The sequence below is a fragment of the Misgurnus anguillicaudatus genome, chromosome 22 (assembly GCF_027580225.2).
Source record: "Misgurnus anguillicaudatus chromosome 22, ASM2758022v2, whole genome shotgun sequence".
Lineage (NCBI taxonomy): Eukaryota > Metazoa > Chordata > Actinopteri > Cypriniformes > Cobitidae > Misgurnus > Misgurnus anguillicaudatus.
In genome coordinates, this window is record NC_073358.2 from 38,209,416 (window position 1) to 38,222,962 (window position 13,547).

Genomic DNA, 13,547 nt, shown 5'->3' on the forward strand with positions numbered 1-13,547 from the left:
TTTTTAGGGTAAACTCTCATTCCACTTGAGCAATAGCAGGAAACTGCAGGACCTCTTAAACCTAAATAAAATTAAATCCTAATTTCTAATTTTAAAGAAATTTGTCGTTTTACTAAGTTCTGCTCAAAAACGCTCAAGATGTGTTTAGTGCCAAGAAAGGTCACACTAAACATTGACGATACCTTAAGAAGACATTTGTATTTATTTTTACATATTTCCTATATTTTCTGTTTGTATCTTAATAAAATACATTAGAAAATAAATATGGGTGGAGATCAAAACTTTTAAAGTCAGGCGGTGGTAGCCTAAGACTTTTGCACAGTACTGTATATTTTTTTCTTATATGGGGTACCCAGTTTTGTTTATGGATCCATTGAGTTGATCATTTGAATTGTTAAGAAAGGAAAACAATAAATGTGCACATAGTTCCCCAAACCAAAGCTGAGAATCAAAAATTGAACCTCTTTGTGCATTCTCTCAAGAGATTTAGATACACAACCATATAAGATACAGTGAGTGATTGCCTTATGTAATTATGCTATATGATATTTGTTTCTTGTTACTTTTAACAGCCAAAATAAATCAACGACGACACATTAAATGTTTCTTTTTTTTTTCAAAAAATGTGTATTAAAAGATTTTTTCTTACAAAACACCACCTATTACAGCTAGATGAATAAATGCATGGGTATATGTATAAACTATGTGTATACAATACAGTAGTAAAGCAGAAATGCAAAAAACATCATAGAAAGAACAAAATATTTAGCAAGATCAGTACAGTACAGTTGTTTTATCAAGATTATCAGGAGGGACTAGATCATGCCCTGAGTATAACAATTCACTCATACTGAGGCATCCAACCAATAACCACCTATACAACAACAGCGAATATAGCAAAACTGATCGGCCGGTTTATCTACATGTCATATTCAAAAACAATGCAAAAGTCTGCAATAACGTTTTAAAATGGGAAGATGAAAACATTAGCATAAAACGACCCTTCATAATTCCAACTAGAATTCAAGTGATGTCATTTATACAATTGCAATGAATATGAACTTAAAATATGGAATACAGTAATTACTGTTAACCAGCACTTAACCCATTCTGTATGGAATAAATCCAAAAATTACGTTTCCACATTTATTTTCCAAACTGAAATTTTTTATAGTTTTGCTAATTTCATCTAACAAACACTTTTTTCTTTATAAAAAAAACAGGATACAAAAAACAAGATACAAAAAATTAGAATTCATTGGTACAAAATGGCCATCACATTTGAACCTAGCTACATGATACCCCTTTAACGTAGACCATAAATTTTATGTTTTGGGAGGTAAGTGACCTGCACTGACCAACAACAAGCAAAATCCCATCAAGCTGAATGAGAATACAGACAACATCATCACACACAGACAGCACCCAGCTGTCCATAACCTCATTCTTAGACTGCTTTTCTGGCTTAACCATCCCAGTGAAACAAACAAGATGATCCATGACATGTAGAAAGGTCCGATGAAGTCAACTACAATACAGGGCATAAACTCCTGAAGCATCCAAACAAAGGGAAAGAAAGCCAGTGGAAAAAAAGCTAAATTCTCTCGCTCCACATCCCTCCATCTCAATCCGAGTCACTCTTCTCGTCCTTCACCAGTAGTTTTTTCCCACGTTTGGGTTCAGGAGGTTGGCAATCCTTCTCCTTTTTGTTCTTGGACAGCCTAGAAAATTGAAGAATAGTGAATTGTTTAAAATTTTGATTAAGATTCTGATTAATATCACTGTTTAAAGCACGGGTTGGCATTCCTGGTCCTGGAGGGCCACTGTCCTGCAAAGTTTACACATCTGGAAGTCATTTCCAAGTTATCCTGCAGCCTTTGATTAGATTTTTCAGCTGTGTTTGATTATGGTTGGAGCTAAACTTTGCAGGACAGTGGCCCTCCAGGACCAGGAATGCCCACCTCTGGTTTAGGCTGTAGCCGCTTTTACTTTTTGGCCAAAGGGTTTAAATGCAGGGCTAAAAACATTTGGCACATGCCAACTGTCCGGCGGTTTTTCAGCTAAGCGATGTTGTACGATGCGCCGGTTTATGGTTGTTGTGGTATTTGTTCTGCTCCTTCTCTACATGATTAGACGGCTAAGTGAAAAGTGACCTTGACAAGCACCCAAAGGTGAAGATTTTTCAACTCTGGGCACTCAGCACTGGGCGTGGAAAAACTGCAGAGCACTGGTGCTCAGCACGGACAAACCTGCCAGTTGCTGCCATTTTTGAAAAGCATGCCGCTTCCATTGGAAACAATTTAAAACACATTCCTGCCATACACCTTGATGTACACTTCCCCTTAGTGTTGAAATTAAAAACACAATCTTTCCCACTCCTATACATTGTCAGTCCTTCCAGAAAAAGCTTTTTTGTGATTGTTGCGGGCAAAAATCTTTGATCTTAAAAAATGTGGGAATATGCTGGATGTTTATGCAATTTTATGCAATGAAATTGTGGTAACTTGCAAAAACTGTTCGCAGCTTTTCAATGATGTTCATGTCGCATAATCACGTCACTTCATAACGTTCCCACGGCAACAGGGGACATGGCTGTTGTAAGATAATTTCCTGAATAAATATAGCACCTCCCCAAAGGACACTGCATGGGGGGGAAAGTGAGTGCCCAGGAAAGCAACTCTCTACGATTCACAGTGGATTTCCGACACATTTGGGTTTCAAGACACACCTTTAGGGTGTCATACATTTGTATTCTTATTCTCTCATCTACCATTTGTATGGAGATGTGGTGTTTGACAATCAAGAGTATCTATCTGTCTGCGGATTTACCATTTGTATGGAGATGTGATGTTTGACAATCAAGGGTAGCTCTTTTCTATTTAAATGTCTCATTGCAAGTGGTTACAATGGTCTCACTCATATAACAACAGAATTCAATGTTAAAGTATATGTGAAAATTCATTCAATGTTGATAGACAACTCCCATTCTAAGCCTAAGCCAATCACCCACTGTATACAAATTAAGGACAGCCCTTAGTTTTACAACAACCAATCAGTACCAAATTCCTATATGCTTTGTTCTCTGGTTATTTAAGGAGATGTGTAGAAGATTTAGGCGGGACTTTCAATATCTAGAAATACACCCCCATGATGCTGTATCTTTGATACAGCATCATGTTTCTTTTTATTAAATTTTGAGGAATCTGTAACCAGATCTTCATCTTCTTACCAGGTATGCAATGGTTTTTCATTTGTTTCGTATTTGAATTGGAATGTAAATTGGCTTCTGAATTATGTGCTACCTACCTGGTTAATAAATTGTTACATTTGCATTCATTCTAATTTGCTCTGTATCATTGACTCTTCTAAATTACAATCAGTATAACGATATCCTTTGTCACCATAAATCTATAACCGGGGTGTAAATTCATGCTAATTGTCTATACCGATGAACTAGAGGTTCAGCCATTACTTTACTATATGTGGACTATCAGATGATAAGTCAGGACCTCTGATCAGTATCTCTACTATAATTATAGTCTTGAGTTCTGTATTAAGTTGAATATAGTTGGCTGGGTTGCATAATATTTTCTAATGATAATTAAGGGCACGCCAGCATGGGGCAGTTGCTTCAACCATTTCCTCTGGTTACACGGATAGACTAATTATTTAACCCTAACTAAGTTGTGGGTAATTGTAATGATTATTCGAGGACTATATAAGTCAGGACCTCTGGTGCGGTTAAGTTTAACTATTTAACCCTAACTAAGTTGGGTATATTTGTGATTAATATACGTGGGCTATATAAGTCAGGACCTCTGGTGTGGTTAAGTTTATGTTTCAGAACCCGCACAACGGCCGATGTGGGCTGATATGATATTGGTAATCGAAATGAATGAGTTCAATGTTAACATAAATAGAATGATCAAATGTTTATCAAAATTCTATATTTATACCAATTTGATTCATATAACAATACATTTTATATCTTTGGAGTCAGGTGTAAAGTTGCGTAACGTTAATTTGTCTTAATAAGCGCCGGAAAAGACCGAACGCGTTTTAACTCTTCGCCAGCGTTTGGATTCCGTCGTTGGGCCAAACGGATGGTTGGGGCCATATTTGTTCCCCTTACACTGTGCTTGTGTGAAGTAAATGCAACATTTTTCAACTTTCTGCTAAGATGTATGTGATTTTTGCTAAAAAATAGCGGAGATTATAAAATCATGCAAGCCCCGCATATTTTGCACACGGAAATCTGCAATTTATGCATATTTGAAAAAATGTGGCCCCCGCATAATTATGCAGACTTTGGCTGATTATGCGTTAAAACATGCGATCACATAATCACGTTTTTCTGTCTGTAAAATCCAGCCTAAAGTTTCATTAAGTATGAGATTTGAAGCATCAAACTTTGATTTAAATCACTGATCTCAATCTTTGACATGGCCTTAGTCAATATTAAATATTTCAAGGTTATTTTTCGCAGAATATTATTTACATTATGTAAAATGATGTTACAGACAACAGTAAATTACTAAAATATGACTTTAGCTGGGATTTAACAGACTAGATCACAATTGATGAGAGCTGAAACTGAAAAGTTTTGTGTAAGCTGTGGTTATAGGACGAAACTCACAATTTTTGCCGGTACTTGTCAATGTCCGATGGGGGCACCATGTCACTCAGTTCCAAACCGTCATTTATTTTTTTCAGCATTTCATACCTTTCTTTACCCCGTACCTGCATGAAGACAGAGAACAGTAGAGTCATGCTAACACATGGTGAAAAGTTGCATTGACAAATTAACACTTTCTCAGTATTTGATTTATTCCCATTTACCACCACTGTTTTGTGTGTTTGTACATGCAAGAAATCACCTGGAGAGTATAAATCTCTTCATCACTGCTGTTATTCAGTTTAGCCTTCTTGCTTCCCTCGGCTCGAGGAATTGATGAGGTTGTTTCCTTAATGCTGCATATGTTTAAGAGGACAGGCATTAATGTAGAGTTCTCTTAAGACATGCACACCAGATAAAACCCATAGCCTTTAAAGCGACACTCCACTTAATTGCTAATTTTATGCTAATCTCCAGCTCCCATACAGTTAAACTTTTGATTTTTACGATTTTGGAATCCATTCAGCTGATCTCCATGTCTGGCGGTACAACTTTTAGCATAGCTTAGCTTAATCCATTGAATCTGATTAGACCATTAGCATCACGCTCAAAAATAACCAAAGAGTTTCGATATTTTTCCTGTTCTGTAGTAATATTGTGTACTAAGACGGACGGAAAATTAAAAGTTGTGATTTTCTAGGCAGATATGGCTAGGAACTATACTTTCATTCCGGCGTAATAATCAAGGACTTTGCTGCCATAACATGGCTGCAGGAGGCGCAATGATAGTACACAGTGCCCGAAAATAGTCCCCTGCTATTAAAAGTCACTAAGGGGACTACTTTCAGGCGCTGTGAAACATCATTGCGCCTGCCGCAGCCATGATACGACAGCAAAGTACTTGATTATTGTGCCAGAATGAGAGTACAGCTCCTAGTCAAAAAAGTGGAGTGTCCCTTTAAGTCAGACGTGAATCTATCTCCAAAAACAACCGCACGCAAGCATATACTTACTGCGTTTGGTGGTCGATGGGGTCTTATCCGAGGGTTTGGGTTCCTGCTCTTTTCTCAAGTTGCTTTCTTCTGTTTTTCTGTCCCTGCCTGGACACGCACACACACGTACCTCGAAAGACCGACGGCCCAGCAACTGTCCGCTACGATTTAAACAAAAAGCAGATTTGATGTTCCCTGTCATCTAAACAGGAAACCAAATACAAACAGAAAACCCAAACATGCACTACTTACTCAGGGGTCTCCAAAGTGATGATGGTGAGAATGGGCCGGCGGTTCATGCCACCCATGCAGCTACTATTGCACATGAAATTGTACAGTACTGTGGTATACTCTGCGCCCACCTGCGAAAAAAATTACCATTACGATCTCTTCGACTCTTCACATTTTTGTCTATGCATTTTGCTTTTTAAACAAACAATCTAAATGTTATAAGAGCTCCAAAGATTGAGACCGACCTGTGGAGATTCATATGGCACCATCACACTGTGTCTCGACGTGACGTCGTCTTCCTTGTAAAAAGCCTGCACGTTTCCCTCCACTCGTATTAGGTGACCTTGGGGAGCGAGTCCTGAGCAAAGAGTTAAACATACCTATTAAACTCTTTGCTTTACAACAGGAATGAGACAGTTGAAAGATATTTTCCAGTATTTTCTGTACAGTTTATACAATAGTTTAAGAGTATGTTGTGTCTGTTCATACCATCAGTGTCATTGGTCCTCTCGTGGTGTGGGCACCGACGGACCACCTCAGCCACATGTTCGGACTTCTTATATATGGCTGTGGCTCTGAGCAGTGAGCCATGGGGAGGAGCAGTGTTCACCACCATCCTAACGGGACACGTCTTCGCCAGTTGACAAAAGAGCTTATTTAGGTCTGAGGAGTACTGCAATCAGACAAACAGAGGAAGAATAAAATTAAGGAAAAAAATTTAAATTCAAGAGATAGGTTCAAGGGACAGGATGTACAACGTAGTCATTTAGTAAGGTTATTGTTAGGCAACATGAAAATATATAGCAACAAAATAAAAGTTAAACCTGACTAACTCAGATAGCATTACTTCACATAAAATGGAACGAGACAATGCATGCAAGACTGACCACAGAGAAACACAAAGATCATAATGGCCCACAAATGAACCCCAAGCAGGAGAAGAAGCTTACTGTTGTAAACGGTGTGGCCATCTGTGGTATGGACATGGTTTGGGTTTCTATATAAAACTTTACAGCGATACATGCTGCGCACATTCAACAGCCATTTGGGCACCCCTAAGTAAGGGCAACTTATTTACCTAAATAATTTAACTGTGGTCTTTATAAAAATATGAATTTAATAAATTAACAAATATTTACATAAAGGGTTTAAAGTACTCATGACACTAGGAATCAATTTTGCCCTGATCTATTGACATATAGGTCTTGGTATCATTAATACATCCTACAAGCATTTATGTAATCACTCTCCAGAAAAAAGCACGGATAAAAAAATGGCTGGATCAGTGACGTACATATAGATATATTAATTTAATTTTCATATGACCTGTCTGCAGCCTCCCCAGAGAAAGACACAGCACATCATCCTATCGTTGGCTCCGCCCACTGGCGTTCAGTGACTGAACTTCAGGCAGGGCAGCCAGTCAAAGGGATCTGAAGGAGTAGTTGTTTACACTCATGACAAGATTGTAACAACAGTAAGATTGCGATGCCAAACGGATATTGTGCTGTTGCTGTCTGCGGAAAACAAGCATCTTTGCAAGGCTTCTGAAGGATCCCGACATCAGAGAGAAATGGATGTCATATCAGCGCTCAATTATGTGCCTACTACCGTTTTGAACTAAACAAAATTCCAGCAAACTGCAAGTAACGCATTACATTTAAATACTATATTGCCACCGATAATGACCCATTTTTCCTTGAGTTCTGAATTACATCGCGCAAGCTGGATTTGAGAGATCTTGATAATCTGTGTTCATAGTTGCTGCCAATAAGTGCATTATTTAGGGTGCAAATCTCTGTTTAAAGGGGACATTTCACAAGACTTTTAAGATGTAAAATAAATCTTTGGTGTCCCCAGAGTGTGTATGTGAAGTTTTAGCTTAAAATTCCATATAGATAATTTATTATAACTAGGGATGTTAACAATTAATCGATCTTCGATTAATTGTCGATAAGAATTAAATCGATAAAACGTAACAATTGTTGAATATGCAAGATCATGCATGTGTGTGCAGCACCTGCGCAAAACACATACAGCCGGAGAAAAAAATGAAGTGAGCGCGCGGCACAGAAGTTAAACTAGCCATGATCACAACGACGCTCGATGCCACACACACACCTGGGCTTTTTAACGTCATGCGGATGAGGCTGGCTGCCAAAGCAATTAAATTACATCCTGAGTTGATCTGAGAGGGTCCAATACAGAAAATGCAAATACGCGTAGGATACTGAAAGCAAAGACCCTCTTCAGGGAAGCCTGCAAGATTAGCATAGCAACGCTGCTAAACACAGGGAAGAAGGCCAAAAGTCCTGTTTTAATGACCAGATTAAAAATGTAATCTTAAATTCTGTCAAGTAACTAACTGTTAACTCTCTGAATGCCCGCAACATATATCACTTGTCATTATTGACTGGCTGAGGTGCTGCACACTAGCCAAGCTGACTGTTGCGTGTTTTCTAATGAAAGGTTGTCTCCATAATACCTCCATAATATAAGCATCTTTGCTGAAAGTACGCCGCAGGTCTAAGCTGATGTGACAATGGTAAAAGTGCCCTTCGTGTGCTTCTTGGATATAATTACAACAAACTGTGTATCAATGACTCGGAAAGCGAGGTGAACAACTAAAAATATTACAATTGATGATAATGAAACTTTTATTTTGTTATGGACACATGGACTTTCATGTGACTGTTGCAGAGTGCCCACGTGAGGCGGAGTAATACATTGTGTCTATTAGTCATAATATTTCATTATGAGATAAGTTTAAATTGATGATTTTACCAAAACACCAACTAAATTGACTCATTTTACAATCCCACTAGCATGTTATTTAGACAAAATAAAATATTTTAATTCGTGTGAGAAAGCTGTCGTTTTTAAGAACACTTATATGGCATTGGCTATATGCCACTGCAGTAAAGGCTTATTGTACTATTACTGTTAACGATTACTTGACTGATTGATTGATTAATTTAAACGATCATCGAATATGGACAATTGCATAAATTGACATCCCTAATTATAACATTGCCACTTTGTAGACGTGAACAAAAACGTGTCCTTTTAAATGGAAATGAGCTGATTTCTGCACTAAATGGCAGTGCCGTGGTTGGATAGTGCCGATTAAATGTGCAGTTTGTAATTTTTAGAAGGATCTCTTGACAGAAATGCAAAATAATATACAAAACTATATTATCATTGGTGTATAAAGACCTTTTATTAATGAACCGTTATGTTTTTATTACCTTAGAATGAGACATTTTTATCTACATACACCGAGGGTCCCATTACGTGGAAGTCGCCATTTTGTGCCACCATGTTTATACAGAAGCCAAACTTTTTTAACTAAGTTGACTCTGGCGGCTACCATAGCTTCTCTATGCGTTACACAAGTGAGGGATGAGCAGTGGACTGAGCCGTTGGTTACAATTCGCAACCTCACCACTAGATGCTGCTAAAATTTACACACTGCACCTTTAAGGAGCGGAATTATTATAAGATGATCCCCTTCTGACATCACATGGGGAGCCAAATTTCAATTACCTACTTTTTCACATGCTTGCAGAGAATGGTTTGCCGAGTTACTGGGTTGTTCTTGTGCACATTTTCTAGGTTGATAGAAGCACTGGGGACCCAATTATAGCATTTAAACATGGAAAAAGCCAGATTTACATGATACGTCTCCTTTAAAAGACTAAAAACAATGTGGTGGTTGTACACACTAGCTGTGAACTTAATAAGACTGCGTTTGTAGTAAAACTTCACAGTAATAACAGCACGCAGGCTGTCAATCATAGAAGTGGGCAGGACACCGAGCCAAGCCGAAAGCTCTTAAAGGGTAAACGCAAAAAACAGTTTTAATCAGAGGATGAAATACAGGGTGAAAAAAGGTCATAATTACTTAAAAGTGTAAGTTTTTCGGCAAAAACTTAGGTAATATTATAAGTACACCTCAGAAAAACAAACAACATAATAAAAAGAAACTGGCACGACCCCTTTAACAATGCTGACAACATGCTAAGAGTTTCTGTAATGGAGTCACTACATTGATTCGTCCCCTTTATAAGCACTACTTACAAATATGTGATAAATTTACCGACTTTGGCAATAAACTTTATATTTTAGTTTCCAGAGACTATAGATATTTTTCTGGAATAACACACAATACAGATGTACAAAAAGCAGATTTTCTTGTCAATAACTTGACATGGAGACATTAATTTTTGTACATCCATATTTAAAAAACTACAGGAATAAAAAATCATGCAAAATAAAGAAAATAGATAGGTAAAAAATAGAGGTTAGCAAACATCCACACAATTCACCACACAACTGAGAAGCCAACAAAAATACAACTAAATTTTGTGTTATGAAATTGAATCAATTTATTTTCAGATTATTTTGTAGTTTTTAAATTGTTATTTCCTTCTTACCCTCTGGGTCATATCCTGTCCTGTAGTTCCTCACAGGATCTGAAACGCATAAGTTGACTATCTTTCACCTATCCCACTCTAAACCAAACCTATCTGTTCTTAAACTCCAGTCGTGCCTTTCATGTCCCACTTCTCCCTCCAATGGTTAAAATGAAAATTTTAGGATGCCAAAAGTCTTGTGTCTTGACTGGAGTCTGTGGTTTGGTACAACCAGACACTCCCTCCCCCCACATCTCTAGGAGGACAAGTTCAGACATGTTCACACTGTACAAATACTGCCTTGATAATACAAAAATATAAAAATCTTGCTTTTCAGATTAAACAAATGAAGGCACAAAGAGAAAACACTGAAAATTAATTAGGAGGACATTCCTGCATTGCACTCCAATTTATTAATAGCTGCCCTAAATATATCAAACTCAGAGATGTTATATATGCTAAACATAACTTACAAACTTGAACAGCAAGTTATATGACTCATTATTACGTAACAAAAGCTTATTTGACGATGAACAAAGGTTGCAAGGTTAGAGAGACACCTCTTTCCAGATATATCACAGACAGAATAGTGAATAAGCATGTTAAACTACATTCATAAAAATCACAAAAATTACCTCATAACCTCTCCAAACATATTCTGTTTACTCCTTGTAACTAATGTTTAAATCTGTTTTCTAGCGTATTAAGTAAATATTTCCAGAAAAGGATTTAAAAGTTCTAAAACAAAAAGCGCAACAGGAGAAAGAAGATAAAGATATCAGAGGGGGGTGGGTGGCGGCGGGGCGGCACTTTTTTAACCTCGTCGCTGCCGGAAAACTTTTTAGCGCGTTGTGCAAGAACATGCCCATTCATGTCTTCGGTTGATGTTTTACGAAACTGGTAAATTTGATTTCATATTTGCCGGCTCTAATAGTTAAATCGACAAACTGAATGACTACAACAGTTATCTTGAACTGGATTGCAAACACACAAATGATGGGATGTCAGAAGTATTATTCAGGAGAGGAAGAGGTGAAGAATGAATGAAGTCTCGTGGTATCCTGGCAACATTACGATTCGGCGCTCACTAGAAGGAGTCTCTACAGTACCTCAGGTACACCAATAATGACCACATTATGGCAACTTTATCTCTCTCACTTTCTCTATCTTTCTCTTTCTCTCAAATATACATATACGTGCATACATACATTTAACCAACCAGAGGCTGGGATTAAGCAGATTTTAAGCAATAGTACTTGATGCACGTATAATACATACATAATAAAAGCATTCAGTTAATATCATCATCTCTTCTTTGACTTAGGTGGTGTTTAGGGGCTTTGCATTTAAGCTCCATAAATATTTAATATTGAACAGTGTGCACATGGCTTAATGTAAGAATGTGTGATGTAATGTGTGGTATACAAGAGTGATCAAACGCTATGATTTTTAAAAATATATATAAAACAGCACTGTATGCAAGAGTATTTGAGATGGCATGCCATTTTTTTACTCACTGTGCAGGTTACAGATTTGGCAGTGCCTGATTGTGGGAATTCCAGCTTGAAGCCATGTTCTCCAGGATAGTCGGTGGATACCGGGACAGAGGATGTTGGCGGGGAGGTGGATGGCTGAGGCTGTTCGGTCGGCACGTTATCAAAAATATTTTGGTCGAATGAGCTCGGAAGGTACTGCTTACAAAAACATAAGACATAAAGTGATAAATAAGCATTTTATTCTTAAATGCATAGAGTATATATGTACATGCAAAACACTGAAACAATACCTCATCGTAGGGTTCCCAGAAGCCGACACCTGGTGTTTCAATAGCCTCTGACCTGAAACAAATTAAGAAGAAAAAGAAAAGAAAGCATTTGAACCTTAAACACAATGTACTTTGATCACAAGCTTTGGTGTGCAATGGTAATTCAATGGATGTGTCTCGACCAAACAAATACAGATAAATGCATACATGACCAGTATCAGTTAAAAACCCATTCCCACAGGGTGTAAAATGACAACGACCTGACAGAAATCTTCCTGCATTCACATAAGACCGAGGACACTGCAGGACAAAAGATAAGTGATAATCGTCCTGGACAGGTGAATGCAAACTTACATGAGGTTCTGGCTCCAGAGCGCAGCAAATTCTTGGCTATCTGTATTTTCCGCCATGGTCTTTCTTGTTCTGTTTCAGGTTCGCACGATTACAGACAAGAAACAAAACTTCAGTCAGCTAAATAAAGGGGTGAAAGATAATACGGTATTACGATAAACACCTTAGTTTAGATAACGTTAGCAATTTGTAGGCAACTGACGTAGCCGCGCGATTAATTATGTGAAATAAATTTCTAAATAACTTAACCACTTTTAATAGCGAAGAATATTAAGGGAATGTACGAATTATTGTCAAATTCGTGTAATTAAACTCGCGAATTTACCGCTTAGCTAAGCGCTAGCTAGCTAATTTACTTCACAAGCTAAGTTAATCATACAAACCAATTTGCGTTCAGACAACCAAAAAGTTAAACGTTTTGACCTCGTTGTCTAAAACATACGAGAACGTGCTCAAATATAAATACTGAATGAATTTTCCCACAGCTAGCTAGCTAACCTGCACTGTGCTAATCACTGACGTTCCAGTAACGTTTACTGATCAGGTCGTACATTTAATTCATCAGTTTTACGCTTAAAATTAGGGTGAAAAGAAATTGTTTTACACCCGTTTTCTGTACTGACAGCATTAGCCCGTTAAATACTAGTATTAATTTACCGACTTTGCAAGCATATTATACTATTGTGCTTCAAATACAAACTTTAATACACGATAACCGTACCGCTCCGAAACAAACAAGATTTTCGGCATTTAACATATATTACAATTCAATTGCTAAACGTCTTTCTTTTACCATATGGTAAAACAATTCTGACCTCCTCTACCTTACTGCTTGTCTTGATATTCCAGTGCGACTCTCGCTGATTATTTTCCCCACACACCGACCAAAACAACAAAACAGAAAAGTTAATTTCCTGTTAAACCCAAAAGCAAAGGCCACGCGTTTGAGGGGATTTCCCTACAGGAGGAGCCTGTCTACGTCAGCGTCACATGACGGACAGCGTAAAAGAATAAAATGTAAGAAATTGCTAAAAACATAATTAATGATTATTATACACATTATATTTTTTCTTTTATTTTATTATTCACTTTGACGGGTATATAAACAAATACCGAATATGATTTAAATATGCGGAATCGGATCAGGAAGTCGTTTTGAAGTGTCTATTTCTTTCCGT

The 13,547-nt window shown here is 37.5% G+C and overlaps 1 protein-coding gene across 9 annotated transcripts; it reads right to left on the reverse strand.

Annotated features, from left to right (window-relative positions):
- Positions 1-778: 778 nt before the first annotated feature.
- tp53 (tumor protein p53) lies at positions 779-13,345 on the reverse strand. Of its 9 annotated transcripts, none has more exons than XM_073860487.1 (11): positions 13,194-13,345; positions 12,373-12,489; positions 12,040-12,091; positions 11,771-11,947; positions 6,328-6,511; positions 6,084-6,196; positions 5,860-5,969; positions 5,628-5,768; positions 4,878-4,971; positions 4,637-4,740; positions 779-1,721 (listed from the first exon to the last, which is right to left on the reverse strand). In XM_073860487.1, the coding sequence occupies exons 2-11, from the start codon at positions 12,426-12,428 to the stop codon at positions 1,625-1,627; spliced, it is 1,128 nt and encodes a 375-aa protein (XP_073716588.1). In that variant the 5' UTR covers positions 12,429-12,489; positions 13,194-13,345; the 3' UTR covers positions 779-1,624. The 9 variants fall into 9 exon arrangements, with proteins under 9 accessions (XP_073716588.1, XP_073716591.1, XP_073716587.1 ...); XM_073860490.1 differs by having other exon boundaries at positions 11,771-11,944; positions 13,185-13,341; XM_073860486.1 differs by having other exon boundaries at positions 13,185-13,341.
- Positions 13,346-13,547: the final 202 nt, after the last annotated feature.

Excerpts from the sequence above, each read along its gene's own strand:
- tp53 (XM_073860487.1), bottom strand. The coding sequence starts at position 12,428 with ATGGCGGAAAATACAGATAGCCAAGAATTTGCTGCGCTCTGGAGCCAG. Across the intron at positions 5,769-5,859 it reads ATCACTTTGGAGACCCCTGA|CGGACAGTTGCTGGGCCGTC; the intron begins GTAAGTAGTGCA and ends TTTAAATCGTAG. Across the intron at positions 4,741-4,877 it reads AAGAGATTTATACTCTCCAG|GTACGGGGTAAAGAAAGGTA; the intron begins GTGATTTCTTGC and ends GTCTTCATGCAG.